This window comes from Chionomys nivalis, chromosome 3 (assembly GCF_950005125.1).
Source record: "Chionomys nivalis chromosome 3, mChiNiv1.1, whole genome shotgun sequence".
Taxonomy (NCBI): Eukaryota; Metazoa; Chordata; class Mammalia; order Rodentia; family Cricetidae; genus Chionomys; species Chionomys nivalis.
In genome coordinates, this window is record NC_080088.1 from 96,534,845 (window position 1) to 96,551,666 (window position 16,822).

At 47.5% G+C, this 16,822-nt stretch overlaps 1 protein-coding gene across 2 annotated transcripts; it reads left to right on the forward strand.

Moving 5' to 3' along the window:
* Window positions 1-2,425: 2,425 nt before the first annotated feature.
* On the forward strand, window positions 2,426-5,306 carry Epo (erythropoietin). Of its 2 annotated transcripts, none has more exons than XM_057766183.1 (5): window positions 2,426-2,438; window positions 2,982-3,124; window positions 3,567-3,653; window positions 3,873-4,052; window positions 5,151-5,306. In XM_057766183.1, the coding sequence occupies exons 1-5, from the start codon at window positions 2,426-2,428 to the stop codon at window positions 5,304-5,306; spliced, it is 579 nt and encodes a 192-aa protein (XP_057622166.1). The 2 variants fall into 2 exon arrangements, with proteins under 2 accessions (XP_057622166.1, XP_057622167.1); XM_057766184.1 differs by having other exon boundaries at window positions 5,154-5,306.
* The last annotated feature ends 11,516 nt before the right edge of the window (window positions 5,307-16,822 follow it).

Consider the following 16,822-nt stretch of genomic DNA (forward strand, 5'->3'; position numbering starts at 1 on the left):
GTTTCAGGGATCAAACTCAGGTCACCAGACTTGGTGGCAGGCACCTTCGCCCCCTGAACCATCGCCTCCCTGGCCCTCCGCCTTAGTTTTTAAGACAGTATCTCAGTGAACCTGGGGCCTGATGATTAGCTGTCCAGTGAGCTCCAGGGATCCTCCTGTCTCCACCTCCCTAGACCTAGGATTACAATCACAGGCCACCGTGTCCAGTTTTTAATGCGGGAGCTGGGAAATCTAAATCAGGTCCTTGTGTATATGAAGCAAGCTATTACTAAGTCATTTACGCGACTCCCTCCCCTTATTCATTCATATATATGTATATATATATACATATATATATACACACACATATATCATACATGTGTGTATATTATATAATATATTAAAGTTTACTTGCTTTGATTGTATGTTTGGATACTTTACCTATGTGTCTGCGCACCATGTGTGGACAGGATCTGTGGAGTCCAGAAGAGGGCATCAGATTCCTTAGGTCTGGAGAGACACATAGTTATTAGTTGCCACGAGGCTGCTAGCAACTGAACCTGGGTCCTCTGCAACAGCAGCAAGTGTTGTTAACCTAACGCTGGTTATCTCTCCAGCCTCCTCTACTTGGTCTCAATCCATCTAACGCCATTGTTGGTCCCTCCCCACCAGAATGTCACCAGGGCAGGCATTCATGACTTGGTCCTTAGGTCCCTTCCCAGTCAGCATTCCATATTCCAAAAACATTTCTCTTATCTTTACACTCTAAAAGTGAGATTTATAGGCTTTGTTTTATGTGAGCGCGCTTTGCCTGCACATGTGTATGTAGGGCTCATGTATGCCTGGTGCCCACAGAGGCCAGAAGAGGGCATCCGGTTCCTTGGAACTGGGGTTATGGATGACTAAGAAATACCATAAGGATGCTGGGAATAGAACCTGGATCCTCGGCAAAGAAACACGAGCTCTTAACCACTGAGCCATCTCTCCAGTATGTTAACGTAGCTTTTTTAGCCTACAAAACGAATAAGAGTCTTGCACAAAGCAGACATTAGTTCTGGGGACCTGACTTCTCTGTAGAGCAATTGCATAGAAGGTCTCAGTGTGTGGATGGAAGCATGACTCAGTGGTAGAGCCCCTGCCTAGAATCCCCCAGTGAGGGGCTGGGGTGTGACTCAGTGGTAGAGCCCCTGCCTAGAATCCCCCAGTGAGGGGCTGGGGTGTGACTCAGTGGTAGAGCACCTGCCTAGAATCCCCCAGTGAGGGGTTGGGGTGTGACTCAGTGGTAGAGACCCTGCCTAGAATCCCCCAGTGAGGGGCTGGACTGTGATTCAGTGGTAGAGCACCTGCTTAGACTTCCCCAGTGAGGGGCTGGGGGTGTGGCTCAGCTGTAGAGTGCCTGCCAAGACTCCCCCAGTGAGGGGATATAGGGGTGTAACTCAGCAGTGGAATGCCTGCCAAGACGCCCCCAGTGAGGCTGGGGGTGTGGCTCAACAGCAGAGTGCTTGCCTAGAATCCCTCAGTAAGGGCGTGGGAGCTCAGTTATTGAGTATTTGCAAACGTACAGAAAGCCTGGGGTTCCAGCACTGCAAAAACAAAAGCAAGAACCCCATATCAACGTGTCCATATGTCCTCAGCAATGTGCCACAGGCTTTCTGATCTGAAAGTTACCTTTCTGGGTTTTTAGGGTCCTAGAAAATGAGAAGGGGTGAGGGGAGGAACCCCACAGTCCTTACTTACTTGCATCTGGTTCCTCAACAGGGACAACTCTGGCTTTTAGAGCAAGTTGTGAGACTGTAAGGAGCAAAAGCACTTGGGCTACTTCCAGACTCCAGCCCCTAGGCATTTCTGATCTAAGTCTCTGTCCTGGGATAAGGACGCCCCCCAGAGGAGGTGATTTGGTGCCCAGCAATTCATAGATCAGCTCCTCACCTCAGTCTAGGCTTCCCGCGCATCTCACAGACGTGCACCCCACTGGGCTCCCCTCCTGGAAATCGGAATCTGTCCACTCCCCCTCAAGGAAGACCCCCCTGACAGCGTGCGTGCCTGGAACAACCCGCTCCACCCCAGCAAGCACCAGACCCAGGCGTCCTGCCCCTTGCTCTGACCCCAGGTGGCCCCCACCCCTGGCGACCCCTCACGCACACACTGCCTCACCCCCACCCCCACCCGCGCACGCACACATGCTGATAACATCCCCGACCCCCGGCCGGAGCCACAGTGTCCCCGGACCAAGCCTGGCCGGTGGCTGCTTCTAGCTGTGTTCCCGAACAGACCCTTGGCCAGAGCCACCGCGTCCCCACTCTGCCCGCACTCCCTGAACGGTGACCACCTTCTTCCAGGCTAGTGGGGTGACCTGGTCCCACAGATCTTCCAAGGATGAAGACTAGCAGCGTGGACACTGGCCCAGCCCCGGGTCGCTAAGGGGCCCCGGCAGCCAGGCGCGGAGATGGGGGTGCCCGGTGAGTACTCACAGGCTAAGAACCTGTGACCTCCGGGGCTCCTGTTTGAGCAAGGATTTACATCTGAAGCTATTGGCCAGGAAGTGGCCGTGTTCAAGGACCAGCGACTAGCCAAGGATCAAGGAAGAGAGAGGGGGTGGGGCAGCCTCCTCCACGTGCACGCAGAGGTTTGGGGAGCCCCCTCGTGAATGACAAAAAGGGGGAGATCCAGAGCAGGGACAAAGTTTAGGATTTTAGGGAGCTGAGGCGCTGCTCTGTGGGTGAGAAGCTGCTCAAAGAATTACCTGCGTCCAGGAGTCCCAGCTTCTCAGGATCTGCCAGCCTCTGGCGCGCACCCACAGTGAAGTTTGACCGAGAAGTGGATGCCGGTCGCTTGGGGGGTGGGGTGTGCAGCGCCAAGGGGCAGAATGAAGGCCACTCAGGCAGAGAGAGCCTAAGCAATTGCAAGGTCGGGGTCAGCAAAGACTCGCTGAGCATACCAGCCTCTGCAGGACCACCGCCCCCTCCCCTCCCTGCCTCACTCTCAGCCTGCCTTTCTTCTAGAACGTCCCACCCTGCTGCTTTTGCTGTCCTTGCTACTGCTTCCTCTGGGCCTCCCAGTCCGCTGTGCTCCCCCTCGCCTCATCTGCGACAGTCGCGTTCTGGAGAGGTACATCTTGGAGGCCAGAGAGGCCGAGAATGTCACGGTAAGCTTCCCGGCCCCACAAAAGAAACTGGTTCTTAAGGGTCTAGGAATTTAGGTTCTTTCTTAGCGCTGCCTTTAGGGTCAAGATGAGATGTTTAGTCCCAAACCTCTCCCACCCCCTACCCCCCCAAGAATGATAAAGCTGGACGGAGATGTGTGGCCCAGTTTGGTACAGTGCTGGCTTAGTGTACAAGTAACCATGGTTTCCATTCACCTACATCTCTAGTATTTGGGAGGTGGAGTACAAGGATCAGAAATTCAAGGCGAGCCTCTGCTACATAAGCTGAGGCTAGCCTCAAATTTGAAACTCTTGACACGAAACTCTGTGTAAAATAGGGAAGAATGCTAAAGTTGGTGGCCCCCAAAGCATGCCCAGTAGCGCTCAAAGACAGAGAGTATCCGCAGGCTTTTTGGGGGCCTTGACTTGGTGCTGTGTCTTTCAGATGGGCTGTGCAGAAGGTCCCAGACTGAGTGAGAACATTACAGTCCCAGACACCAAAGTCAACTTCAATGCTTGGAAAAGGATGGAGGTGAGTTCTATTTTTTCCCCCTTCCTAGAGGTGGGTGGGTCTCAGTCTGACACCCCGATAGTGTGGGAGAAAGAATGATAAAGACAATGCCTGATGGGATATGTTAGCATCCATTCAACAAACCTTTCTGCTTGTTTACACCCTTCTACCTAGCCGCTAGGGTGTCTGATAGCCAGCGAGACACTGGCTGGCCCTTTCTAAGTCTTTTGCCCCCTCTAGGTGGGTGAACAGGCAGTAGAAGTTTGGCAAGGCCTGTCCCTGCTCTCAGAAGCCATCCTGCGTGGCCAGGCCCTGCTGGCCAACTCCTCCCAGCCATCAGGGATGCTTCAGCTGCACATAGACAAAGCCATCAGTGGCCTGCGCAGTCTCACTTCCCTGCTCCGGGTGCTGGGAGCCCAGGTGAGTAGGAGTGGGTGTGGACTCAGCTGAGGGCTGAGCCTGTAAGATAGCTCAATGGATAAAGGTACCTGCTGCCAAGCCTGATGCCCTGAGTTCAAAATCCCCGGAAGCCACCCTGGGAGAAGAGAACTGGTTCTCTCAAGCTTGGTCTCTCACCTCCACCTACATGCTGTAGTGCGTATGCGTACATGAACGAATTCATGTAATAACAAATCTAAAACAAGGAATACTGAGAGCTCAGGCTGGGAGATGGGGTGGGGGTGGCATGCTTGCTGCACAGATGTGAGAAATTGAGTTCAATCTCCATCACTTCTGTTTAAAAAACAAACAAACAAACAAAACAAAAACAAGGTAAGGTGAAAAACACATGTAATCCCAGAGCTGGGGCATAGGAGCACGGGGATTGCTGGGCTCACTGACTAGCCGTCCAACTCTGTTGGTGAGCTCCAGGTTCATGAGAGATGCTGTCTCAGAAACTAAGGTGGAAGGGCTGCAGAGATGGCTTGGCGATTAAGCGTGCTTGCTGCTCTGGCAGAGTTCAGTTCCTAGCCCCCCACATCAGGTGGCTCTCAGAGGCCTTTAAATCCAGCTCTAGGGGATCTGAGGCTGGATCCCAGACTCCCTGAGCTCCTGCACACATCCAAACATGCAAATAGAAACAGACAATGCAGAGTAACTGAGGAAGACACACCTCTTGCTTCTACACCTCATGCGTCGTGCGCATACATACACCCCCACACATTGTGCACACACATACATACACCCCCACACATTGTGCACACACATACATATACCCCCACACAAATAATACTGAGGGCGTTCTTCATCATCCCCTCCATTCTGTCCCTGATTACATTTTCTTTTCTTTTCTTTTTCTTTTTCTCTTTTTGGTTTTCGAGACAGGGTTTTTCTGTGGCTTTGGAGCCTGTCCTGGAACTAACTCTCATAGACCAGGCTGGCCTCAAACTCACAGAGATCCGCCTGCCTCTACCTCCCGAGTGCTGGGATTAAAGGTGTGCGCCACCACTGCCAGGCTTCTTGTTACATTTTCATCCGCGGTCCTCAGCACTGCAGTGACATCATATTTTCTCTCGACAGAAGGAGTCGATGTCCCCTCCAGATGCCACCCCACCTGCTCCACTCCGAACGCTCATGGTGGAGAATTTCTGCAAACTCTTCCGAGTCTACTCCAACTTCCTCAGGGGCAAACTGAAGTTGTACACGGGGGAGGCCTGCAGGAGAGGGGACAGGTGACCTGCTGCTGCTACCGTGATGTGTCCACCAACTCGCTCACCGTCACTGCCTGTGTCACGCCAACTTTCCACCACTCCCAACCCTCCTCAAAGGGGTTGTGACCTCCTCACCAGCTTGTCCTCGGGACACTCCAGCATCCGCAGTGACATCTTGGGGAGCCAGAACTTTTCAGAGCTTTATTGTGAAGTCTGAAGATGTCACCGGGCCAACCTGAGGCCCCAGAGCAGGAGAGATTCAGACAGCCATCTTGGATTTATCCGTTTTGTTTTTGTTGAGACAGGAGGGTCTCACATAGCCCAGGCTGGCCTGGAACTCGCTGTGTAGCTAAGGATAACTTTGGACTCCCGATCTTCCTGTTTCCGTTTCCCAAGTGCTGAGATTGTAAGTGTGCACCCCCCCATTTATGGGGTGCTGGAGATGGAAGCGGGAGCTTCATGCATGCTAGGCAAGCACTCTACCAATTGGACTATATCCTCAGCACCCAGAAACCAGCATATAACTCAGGGACAGAGATCTAAACTCAGTGTCCTGCCGGAACTGTGACCCCACAGGACAAGCTTTGGGGTTCAATCCTTGTGGCACCTACGAAGAATACGGGGACTGGAGATTTAGGGGGCAAGGCATGAATTCTCCAGGTTTCATGGGGTCTTCCCTGACACACGTCCCACTGGACAGTAGAGGGGGTGGAACCATGAAGACAGAATGCAACTGATTCTTAGCTTTCATGGGCGGGAAGGGGTTTGAAATTTTGTGTCTTTTTGAAATACCACTGGCAACAGCTGAAATCACCAACATGACTCTTGGCTTGTCTATCTTCATGGGTGCTCCCCCTCCCAGCTCTCCTGGCTCTACCTCCCCCCCCCCCCCCCCCCCCCCGCCGCCAACCTGGTAGCAAAGCATCAGATCTGGGAAACCAGAGGTGGAGGGGGTGGGGCCCTACGTGCTGCCTCGCATGGCCTGTTTGACCTCTTGACCCTCCTGGGCTTGAGGCCACAATGCCTGCCCACGCTGGTCAATAAGCAGGCTCCATTCAAGGCTGTCTCTTAGTGGGCAGCTGCCAACCCGCCAGGACAAGTGCTAGGTGAGCTGGGGATACCACTGAGGAAGCAGCCAGTATGTAGGGGTTCCCATTTAGAGGTCGGTGGCAACGCCAACCCCGGTTAGTGGATCAATATGTCCCTAGCACTAGTCACCTACTTCAGGATACAGACCCCTTGTGAATCCAACCACCTGTGTCTTCCGTATTCTGAGAGGTGTCACTCTGAGGGTCTGACTCTCAGGGAGACCCCGAGAGTCAACAGATTGAGGAGTGACAGGTACCACAGCCAGGGGATGAAGGTGACTCCATATTGTTCCTGGGACTCCTTCCCTAAAGTAATGCATCAGGAGAGACCCGCACAACCCGTCAAAGATGATACACACTGTACCAGGACCCCAGTCCTGGCTATTAGCCTGTGTGGCTGTCATTCATTGTTTCCAAAACAAGGCCTTTAGAATCCAGCCTGAAAGCTCAGCTCAATATTCAAAAGAGATTATTTCTACAGTGCACTGCAGGAAAAATTACACGCACATTGAAGGAGTTAGGGGCTGGAGAGAATTTATTAGGGGTGTGTGTGTGTGTGTTTATGCTCATGTGCCCTGAAAAGAATTTGGGGGGAGGCGAACTTAGCTCTTGAGCTACAGTGCCCTCTTCAGGCGCAGTTCGGAATTGTTAGGGAGCCTTCCAAGCAATCGCTTTCCTCAAGGTTTTACTGTGGTTTCCAGACCAGACACCCAATTGCTGTCTCCCTCGCTATGAACGGGCAAGGGTGAGATCTCTTTTGCAGGTTGTTGGAGTTGCAAGTAATAGACTTGGGGGTGGGGTTGGTGTTTTTGTTTGTTTGTCTTTTGAGACCAAATGGGCTAAATTGCTCAGGCAGTCCTGGAACTTAGAATTTTCCGGCCTCAGTTTCCCAAGTGCTGAGAGTGCAGGCCTGGAGCACTACATCTGGCTTAGCTTTGTTATTTTTTTTCTTAAAAAGGTTTATTTTGGCATTATTTATTTATTATTATTTGTGTGTGTAGGCCAGAAGAGGGCCAGATCCCCTAGAACTGGACTTACGGGCAGATGTGAGCTACCCAGTGTGGGTCCTGGGAACTGAACTCTGGTCCCCTGTAAGAGAAGCAAACACTTTCAACCACTGTGTTGACTCTCCAGACACATTAGTCTTGTTTTGTTGTTGTTTGTTTTCCGAGACAGAATCTCACTATGTAGCTCTGGCTGTCCTAGAGCTCACTTTGTAGACCAGGCTGTCCTTGAACTCACAGAGATCCACCTGCCTCTACCTGGTGAATGTTGGATCAAAGGCGTGTGCCACCATGCCGGGCTTTAGTCTTACCTTTTTTTTAAAACTTTCTTTTTATTTTTTGTGTCTTTCACATCATGCCTCCTGATCTCACCCATCCCCCCACCAAGATTAAAACAAAACAAAATTTAACAGAATAAAAGGGGGGAAAAGGGAGAATGGGAAAATCTTATCATGGCAGCTACAATGTGACACAGTGAGCCACAGAGTAAACCCTTTATCCTTACATCTTTACACGCAGGCGCTCACCGCAAAGAATCTTTGGTCTGGTTTGAGATCCCTGGTCTCTGCTACACCATTGACGCTGGACGCTCATTGGGATTCTTCCTGGCCATCCTGTTGCTGCCCTGTATCATGGAGATCCTGCAGCCCTGAGTCCACAGGACTGACCCCACCCCACCACCCGCTCCATGCTCCATCAGATCATAGATTGGGTGGCTGTTGGGGCGGGTCAACATACCACTCTGGGTTTGGGTAGTTGCAGGGTTGGTCAGCCTGCCAGCTCTCGTCTGTCTTCACCACCAGGGGGCGCTCTCCAGCATTGCCCCTGGCTAGTAGCGTGAACAAGGGACAGGGCCAGGCTTCCACAGCCCCAGGGTCGGTTCTCTCCCACCCACACCTTGGCCAACAGGGTCAGCTCTACAGTGCTACCCAGGTGAGGAGCAGGGCCCTATTTCCCGAGTGCTGCTACTGGTACAGGAGAGGGTCAGCTCACTTCTCTGTTGGAGGTAGGAAGGGGCAAGGGGCTGGGGGCATCTCTCTCCCACCCACACTGCTGCATGACAGATGAGTAGTGGGGACGGCTCTCCCGTGCTCACGATTCCGGGGCTGGCTCACTTTTATTGTGCTGCCTAGGCAAGGCGCAGGACCTGCTCCTGAGTGCTGCAGCTGCTGGGGTCAGGGACAGCTCGCCCGCCCTTGTGACCTCTGTAGTCTTACTTTTAAGGTCAAGGAAAAGCACTAATCAACAGCTGGCACCCGACCATGAGTTCGACATTTATCAAGCCCAGCGTCTTGTCCACTTCTCTCATTGCTGCAACCCAATACGTGACAAGGAGCGACTCAGGGGAGAGAGGGTTTATTCCCACTTACACTTCCGGGGGCACACTCCATCATGGCGGGGGAGGCACGGCAGTGGGAACACAAGGTGACTGGTCAGGCCGTAGAGAGAGACGGATGCTGCTGCTTAGCTTGCGCTCGCCTTTTAATGTGGTTCAGGACTCCAGCCCAGGAAATGATTCACCTCAACAAACCTGCCCTGGGCAATCCCTGCCTCGCAGACGTGCCCACAGGCTGGTCTCTGCGCCGGTTCTAGACCCTGCCAAGTTGACAATGACCATGACACCACATCAGCTTAGCTTGGCTTGTTTTTAAGGCTCAGGTGTCTAAATAGTTAAGTAACTAGCTTTCTTGTCGGGGCCTCTGACCTTATCCTCCAGCCTCTCTTCAGACGTTTCACTACTTCACATGTTAAGTGGCTGAGGCAGAGGAGCAGGGACTCCAGCCCGGTCTGGGCTATGTAGAAGAGTCATCCTGTTTTTGTTGTTTGTTAGTAGCAATCGAACATTGTTGTAACCCATCTTCTGTTGTCGTTTTCTTCAAGACAAGGCTTCTCTGGGTAGCCCTGGTTGTCTTGAAATTCACTCTGTAGACCAGGCTGGCCTCGAACTCACAGAGATCCTCCTGCCTGAGTGCTGGGATTAAAGGCGTGCACTGCCACCACCTGTCTTGAGTGTTGGCAGCCCACAGAAAAGGACACGGAAGAAGAAAATGGCATTATGTGTTCTTGCCCTCACTTTCACTGACAAGTCTGAAGCCCTGTTGCTGTGGGAATCCTTCAACATCAGAGCCAACTTCCTGGGATTCCAGTGTGGACCGAAGACCGTCCTTCAGTGCCGTATTATTATTATTATCCCTGTGAACCGAATGACTACTAGGTCTCTCTAAGAGACTGAAGGAGAATTAGGCAGAAAGGACCAAATATTAGATACTGATTTATTGATTTATTTGCTGATTTGCTTAAAGCGCCGCTTGCCCTGCCTATTTGCCAAGCGTGACTTCGCTCGCTACCGGGAACAGAATGACCTGGGGAAATGGCTAATACAGCGGGTCGTTGCCCTTCACAACCTGCTGACTGCCACGTGTGCGACTGTAATACCTCGCTTGCCTGCCCCGTGTGGTTTTAGACTATAATGTGAGAAGACAAAGTGGACTAGGGATTGACCCCTTTCAAGAGCCGTCCTGGCTTTGGCTCACTGGGAACATCTCCTCTCCTCTATTCTCAGTGATGTCAGAGTGCTTACTGCAGAATGATTACAAGACAGCCTCATCCTGTAAGTCAACCAAATAAATCCCCTTTACTTATGTACATGAATGTAAATATAAAAGGGATTTGCTTTATTTGTGTATATATGTATATGTATGTATATGTATGTGGCATGCACATGTATTTATAGGGGTGTATATATGGGTGTATGCATGTGTATGTACATATGTACACGAATGTATGTACATTTATATGTATATGTATGTATATTATGTGTGTATGTATTATATACATGTATGTGTATATATGTGTATATATGTGTATTTATGTATATGCATGTGTGTATGCATATACATGTGTATTTATAGGTGTATTTATGGGCATATGCACGTATATGTATGCCTTCATGTATATATGCATGTGTTTGTATATGTATGTGCATGCATGTACATCCTTATGTGTACATGTATGTGTGTATGTGTGTGTATATGTGGTGTATGTATATGTGTACATGTGTATGTATGTGTGTATATATATTTTATGTGTATGTATGTATATGTATGTGTGTATATGTTCATTTTGCCAGTTCTTTTCCTTTTGAAAACCCCAACTAAAACAAGCATGGGCTCTAGGGCTTCTTTGGAGACAGCAAAAAGACGTCCTGCTGGAACAGACCAGATACGGTGGTAATCCCAGTGGTGGAAGGAGGGGAAGTGAAGACAGGTGGGTCCTGAGACTCACTGGACAGCTATCCCAGCCTACTTGAAGAGTTCCAGACCAATGAGAGACCCCATTTTGGAGTAGGAGGGTCTCCTATCTATATGTTACTTTCATTGGTCAAATAAAGAAACTGCCTTGGCCTTTTGATAGGTCAGCCCTTAGGTGGGTGGAGTAGACAGAACAGAATGCTGGGAGAAAGAAAGCAGAGTGAGGCAGATGCCATGAAGCTCCAGCTCGAGATAGACGTAGGTTAGGATCGTTCCTGGCAAGCCACCCCCTCGTGGTGCTACACAGATTATTAGAAATGGGTTAATCAAGATGTGAGAATTAGCCAATAAGAGGCTGGAACTAATGGGCCTCTTAAATGAACACAGTTTCTGCGTAGTTATTTTGGAGATAAGCTAGCCAGGCACCGGGAACACAGCCCACCACTCCTCTTTCAACAGAATGGTGCTCCAATGTGATGGACTAAATCCACTTAAAAACCTGAGAGGGCTTAAAATGGAGAGAGAGAGAGAGAGAGAGAGAGAGAGAGAGAGAGAGAGAGAGAGAGTTTAACACAGCTTTTTGCTGTTTGCTAGGGTGTGCTGCAGAGAAATTTTCCTGACTCAGCAGCCTCAGCAGGAAAAAAGCTGCGCCATTTTAAAACACAGCTTCCTGGGCCCTGCCACGGGTGCAATCTCCGGCTGTGGAGCATTTGTGGGCCTGGATGTTTGTGTGCCCACTCTGGATCGGGAAGAAAGTACTCTGAGACCATGCCAATGGGTCAGTGCTTCCCGCCTGGGCAGACTGTGGGACCAGGCTTAGGCAAGCAGGAGAGCATGGCAGATTCCCACTGCCATACACAGAGATGTTTCCAGGCTGCGCAGTGGTCTGTAACTGAGATAAAAAGCTCATTCTCAGAGTTAAAGTGCTGAGTGTGGCTCCTACCTGGAAGGAAAAAAAAAGCTGCGCAGTTTTAAACCGCCGGCTTTCTGGGCTATGCTTCTACCATGACCTCTGTCTCTTGCAGGAGACAGAGAATTTGGATGGGGTTTTGTGAGTAAATTGCTACGGCTTGCTCGATGGCAATGTGGACTGCTGTGTGCCTGGAACTGTGCTCGGCTCAGGGGCACCAAATGGAACTGGCTCCACCATGCTGAACTGTGCTGATCTCAGGCAGGAACTGTCGTAATTAAAATAACAGCACAGTTAAGGTTTAGACCGGGCAGGAAACAGGTGGTACTGTGTTGTAATAAGAGCGGCGGGGCTGTGTTCCGCCACCCGGCTGCCCGCACGACTAGCTTATGCCCCGAAATAATTACACGGAAACTGTATTCTTTTAAACATTGCTTGGCCCATTAGCTCCAGCCTCTTATTGGCTAGCTCTTACATATTGATCTAACCCATTTCTAATATTCTGTGTAGCCCCACGAGCTGGCTTACCAGGGAAGATCTTAACCTGCGTCTGTCTGGAGTAGGAGAATCATGGCGACTCCTCACTCAGCTTCTTTCTCCCAACATTCTGTTCTGTCTACTCCACCCACCTAAGGGTTGGCCTATCTAATGGGCCTAAGCAGTTTCTTTATTAGTTAACCAATGAAAGCAACAGATAGATAAAGACCCACCTCCATCAGTACTGTATTACCGCTATATGGCACAACTTAAGTTTTTAAGAAGTGCTTAACATTTTAAGAAGTGTTCCTGGACAGTAAAAAAGTTATAGGCAATGCAATAGGATAGATTCAGAAATAAAAAACCTCTAAATGGGTCATAGTGTTAGACATATGTAGGCTTGGGAGAGAGAAGAAAAAGAATATTGAGAATAAAGTTAATGTGCTAAAAAGGGTAAAGTCTTTAAAGAGACAGAGTACAGATAGTTATAGATTAAAAGAAATAAAGAAAAATAAGCCATGTAAAAATGGAAAATTCACAGAGAGTTTGGATTCTGTATATTGTATTTTCTTTGAATTTTTTGACTGTAAAGGAGCTAAGTAGAGAGACATTTCATTATATGGGCTGCCAAGCTAAACCAGAATTGATTTCATAAGGGTATGACTTCAGAATTTGGGTCTAAGGGTACGATGCTTTTGAAAAGAGGTTCTTCTTTTGTTTTCACAGAGGACGAGACACTGTGGCTTCCTTCTAGAACAATATGGTATCATAGACCATGCCCTCCTGAAAGGTTGCTGTGAACACCTTCAGAAAATTATTTCATTCAACTGCAGACTGAGATGAACCTAGCACATAGGTTATACCATGAAAGACCTGAATAACAGCGCCCCCATACAGCACGAAGCAGTTTGGAGAGAAATAACTGTGCCCATATTCCCAAATACTGTTTATAAATGTTCTTTTACATTTAAAGGGGGATATGATATAGATATGAATAATTGGCATTGATATGGATTTTAAGGTAAATTTTGTTATATGTACATGTATTTCTGATATTGATTAAGGTATTGCGATTATGTAGTTCATTTAAAAATGTACTGTATAATTAGGAAATGTAGGTTGTTACTGGATAATCATCAATAATAGTCAAGCTTATAGTCATGTTAGATTTTCTAGATATATAGAGATATATTTCAATTAGGCATTCTTCATATCTTTCAAAGACTACAGAATATGGCATTTAATGTTTTAGTAACTTAGGACTTTTCATGACAATGAGACATATCTGCTCCTGGCAGCACCAATCTATTTCAAGAGGAAGATGGGCACCAAAGAGGCTCTTTATGGAGTTTGATAGCCATTTGGGCAAGAAACTGCTCTTGCCTGGACTGTTGCCTGAACTGGACACAAAGAACCCTCTGAGAGAGGACTGCTGAACTTGCCTAAAGGTGAGATGGTCTTTCAGGGTTCCTGATTCATGAAAGAGTCTGTGAGACATTCTGCAGGACACAGCAGAAAGTGACCGAACTGTCTTTGAAATTTCCTCCTTCATGGACATGTCTGCTGGATACTATGGGCCTGTAGGCTGAAGACGGATGCCCCAATGGTACAGAGGAACTTTGGGTGACTGTCCAGACAGCAAGATGTCTCTGTCATTTCTAGAGTTTAGAAGTTGCTTATTTATTGTTTACTTAGGTAATATTATATCCTTCTGGAGTCTTTGATGGAGTTGAAGAATGGATAGTTATAGTTTTTCTTAGTTATGATAAAAGATAAAATAAATATAAATATTGTAACTGTAATTCTTGCTTGATAACTGTTTTGTTTTGTAAAATATGTAATTTTACTATGTTAAAGTTAAAGCCTTTCTTTTTTGTTTAAACAGAAAAAGGGGAAATGGAGTAGGAGGGTCTTCTGTCTATATGTTACTTTCATTGGCCAAATAAAGAAAGTGCCTTGGCCTTTTGATAGGCCAGTCCTTAGGTGGGTGGAGTAAACAGAACAGAATGCTGGGAGAAAGAAAGCAGAGTGATGCTGACGCCATGAAGCTCTGGCCTGAGATAGACGTAGGTTAGGATCCTTCCCGGTAAGCCACAACCTTATGGTGCTACACAGATTATTAGAAATGGGTTAATCAAGATGTAAGAATTAGCCAATAAGCGGCTGGAACTAATGGGCCAGGCAGTGTTTAAATGAACACAGTTTCTGCGTAATTATTTTGGAGATAAGCTAGCCAGGCACCAGGAACACAGCCCGCCATTCTTCTTTCAACACCATTTCAAACAAAAGGTGGAAGATTCCTGAGGAATGACACTCAAGGTTGTCCTCTAACCTACACACAGACACACACTCACATGCACGCAGACACACACAGACACAGACACACACACACAGAGAAGCAAAAACCACAATACAAAAGCAAAACCACACAATATTTTTTTTTCATTTTGAGACAAGGTCTTGCTCAGCTGTCTAAGTTGGCCTAAACTTGAAGTCATCCTGCCTCAGCCACCTGAGTAACTAGGAAGACAGACCTGGGCTATCAGCATTTGTTTTGTTTGGTTTGAGTAGAGGTCGATGTGTGCTCCTTCTGCTCCTTCAGCCAATAGCCTTTAAGATACCAGCCCACTTGGGCATGGTCTCTTTTGCTTTAAAAAGCAGAGGTAGCCCTGAGCAGGTGCTCTCTCTCTTGTTTCCGGCTCTGCTTCTGGCTATTAGACTCTGTTCTTGGTCGCACAGAGAGCTGTTGTCTAGGACAGTGATCTGTAAGTTTTTCCCCTTAAATAAATAACCCTTTTATTAACCATAATTCCAGCTGGTGTGTGATTGTTTTGTGAGTTACTTCTACACCTAGTACCCACATGGATTTAAACTCCATGCCTCCCGGGCTCCATGGGCCCAGACAGTCTCTGCCTGCCTGGTTTGCTCTTTCCTGAGTGGTTTTTAAATCCCTATCACAGCACAGTGCCTATGCAGTGTGAGTCAGAGCGCAAGCAGCTGCCAAATGCTGCAACCCCTCGGTGTGACTCTTCGTTGCATGGCGGCATATGCGGCTTCTGGGTTGTTGTTCTCTGCCCCTGGATTCTGGGTTTCTGGTTCCCTGTATGGAATTGATTTAATTACATTTACTTTGTTGAGCAACTCATATTACCCAGTCTTTAACAAATACCAAGGGGGACACTGTAACAGGACCGTTTCTGTCACCTTTGCATTGTTTCTAGTCGTGACTTGGCAACAGCGCCACCTGCTGGATAACAGGTAACATGGCAGTTTTCATTTCCAATGCAACTTTTACTGCTTTCTTTACTAATACAATGGCTTATATCATGCGAGGCTTATATGACTATGGGGATACCTCAATTTACTGGTTACTAGGTTTCAGTTTTCTCCATATTCTATCATTAAGGAAGACTATGGCACTCCTAGGAATGATACAGTCTTTATGGACTAATAATGAACAGCTAGTTGACAGGATTAAAATAATCGAAAAATCAGAGGTTATCTGAACAAGTGGATACTATGATTGACAGAAATGACTCCATATCTAAGGGTACTAGGAAGTTATCTTAAAGAATTCATAGTGTTGAATTTGACATTCAAAAGTTATCAAAAAGTTTTGATAAAGTAGCAGACAGAATGTACCTTCAGGATGGCAATCTCCATGATATTCAAGAAAAGTCCAAGGAGGAGATGTTATCTTTAAAGATGAACATTAAAACCTTGGAATCACAGGTGCAGAATAAGTACCAGAGACTTGATGCCTCCATGAATCACTAGAAATATATACAGGCCAGGAGATTCAGGCTTTACAAAAAACAATGATAAAAAAAATTGAAATGACTGAGAAAATTATTGGAGCTGATGAACATGGAAAGAAGACACAAGGACAGGATGCAACATTGCCAGTGGCTGTCGGAACTGACTTACCCAGGGTTTTAGTGTCCTACCCTGTAATTTACTCTGACAAAGCATCAACTTCTAAAGGCTCGAAAGGAGCCAAAGAAGGTAGATGGATGCCAATAGGAATGAATTATCTAAAAAAAATCAAGCAAGCTGTTGTAACTTATGGCTTGCATTCTGCATTTGTTAAGGAGATGATAAAGACCTGGGCTTCTAACATCAGGGCAACCCCCTCATGACATTTTTCAATTAGTTTCAGCAGTCCTGGATGATGGACTTTTGCTGATGTTTGGAATTTATTTCAGAGAAGAATCCAAACATATGAAACAACAGGGAAAATATAAAGATCTTGAGGTTTCCCAAGATCAAATTCTTGGCAAAGGACTGTATGCTGACCCACAGGTCCAATCTCTTTATGATGAAGAAGTGTTGTCCCTATGCCACAAAGCAGCCTTGAATGCTTGGGATAGGATTAAAGATCAAGGGAAAAGGATGAATCGTATACCAGGATTAGGCAGGGACAGAGAGAACTCTTTACTGATTTTTTTACAAAGATTAAGGCTCTGCAAATAGGAGTAACAAACCTGGAAGCTAGATGAATAATTCTTGAATCTCTGGCTTTTGAAAATGCAAACTTAGAATGCAAAAAGATAATTAGGCCTTTAAGGTTTAGATCAGCACCTACGGATGAATGGATTCTGCATACAATGAATGTTGAGACGTTTGACTATAATGATGAATCTTGGGTAGGAGAAGCAATTTCCAAAGTAATGAGGAGACATCAAACCGCCAAATGTTTCAATTGTGGTAAAATAGGACAACTGAGAAGGGATTGTAGGCAAGGAATTTCTAGGAATAATGTGTCCTCTGGGAACAGCAAAAATAGGAGACCTTGGCCTTCAGGTATATGT

What these genes read in the sequence shown, in the direction of transcription:
- Epo (XM_057766183.1), top strand. An exon ending in GAGAGGCCGAGAATGTCACG is followed by an intron (nt 3,125 to 3,566) that starts GTAAGCTTCCCG and finishes TGTGTCTTTCAG; the next exon opens with ATGGGCTGTGCAGAAGGTCC. An exon ending in ATGCTTGGAAAAGGATGGAG is followed by an intron (nt 3,654 to 3,872) that starts GTGAGTTCTATT and finishes TGCCCCCTCTAG; the next exon opens with GTGGGTGAACAGGCAGTAGA.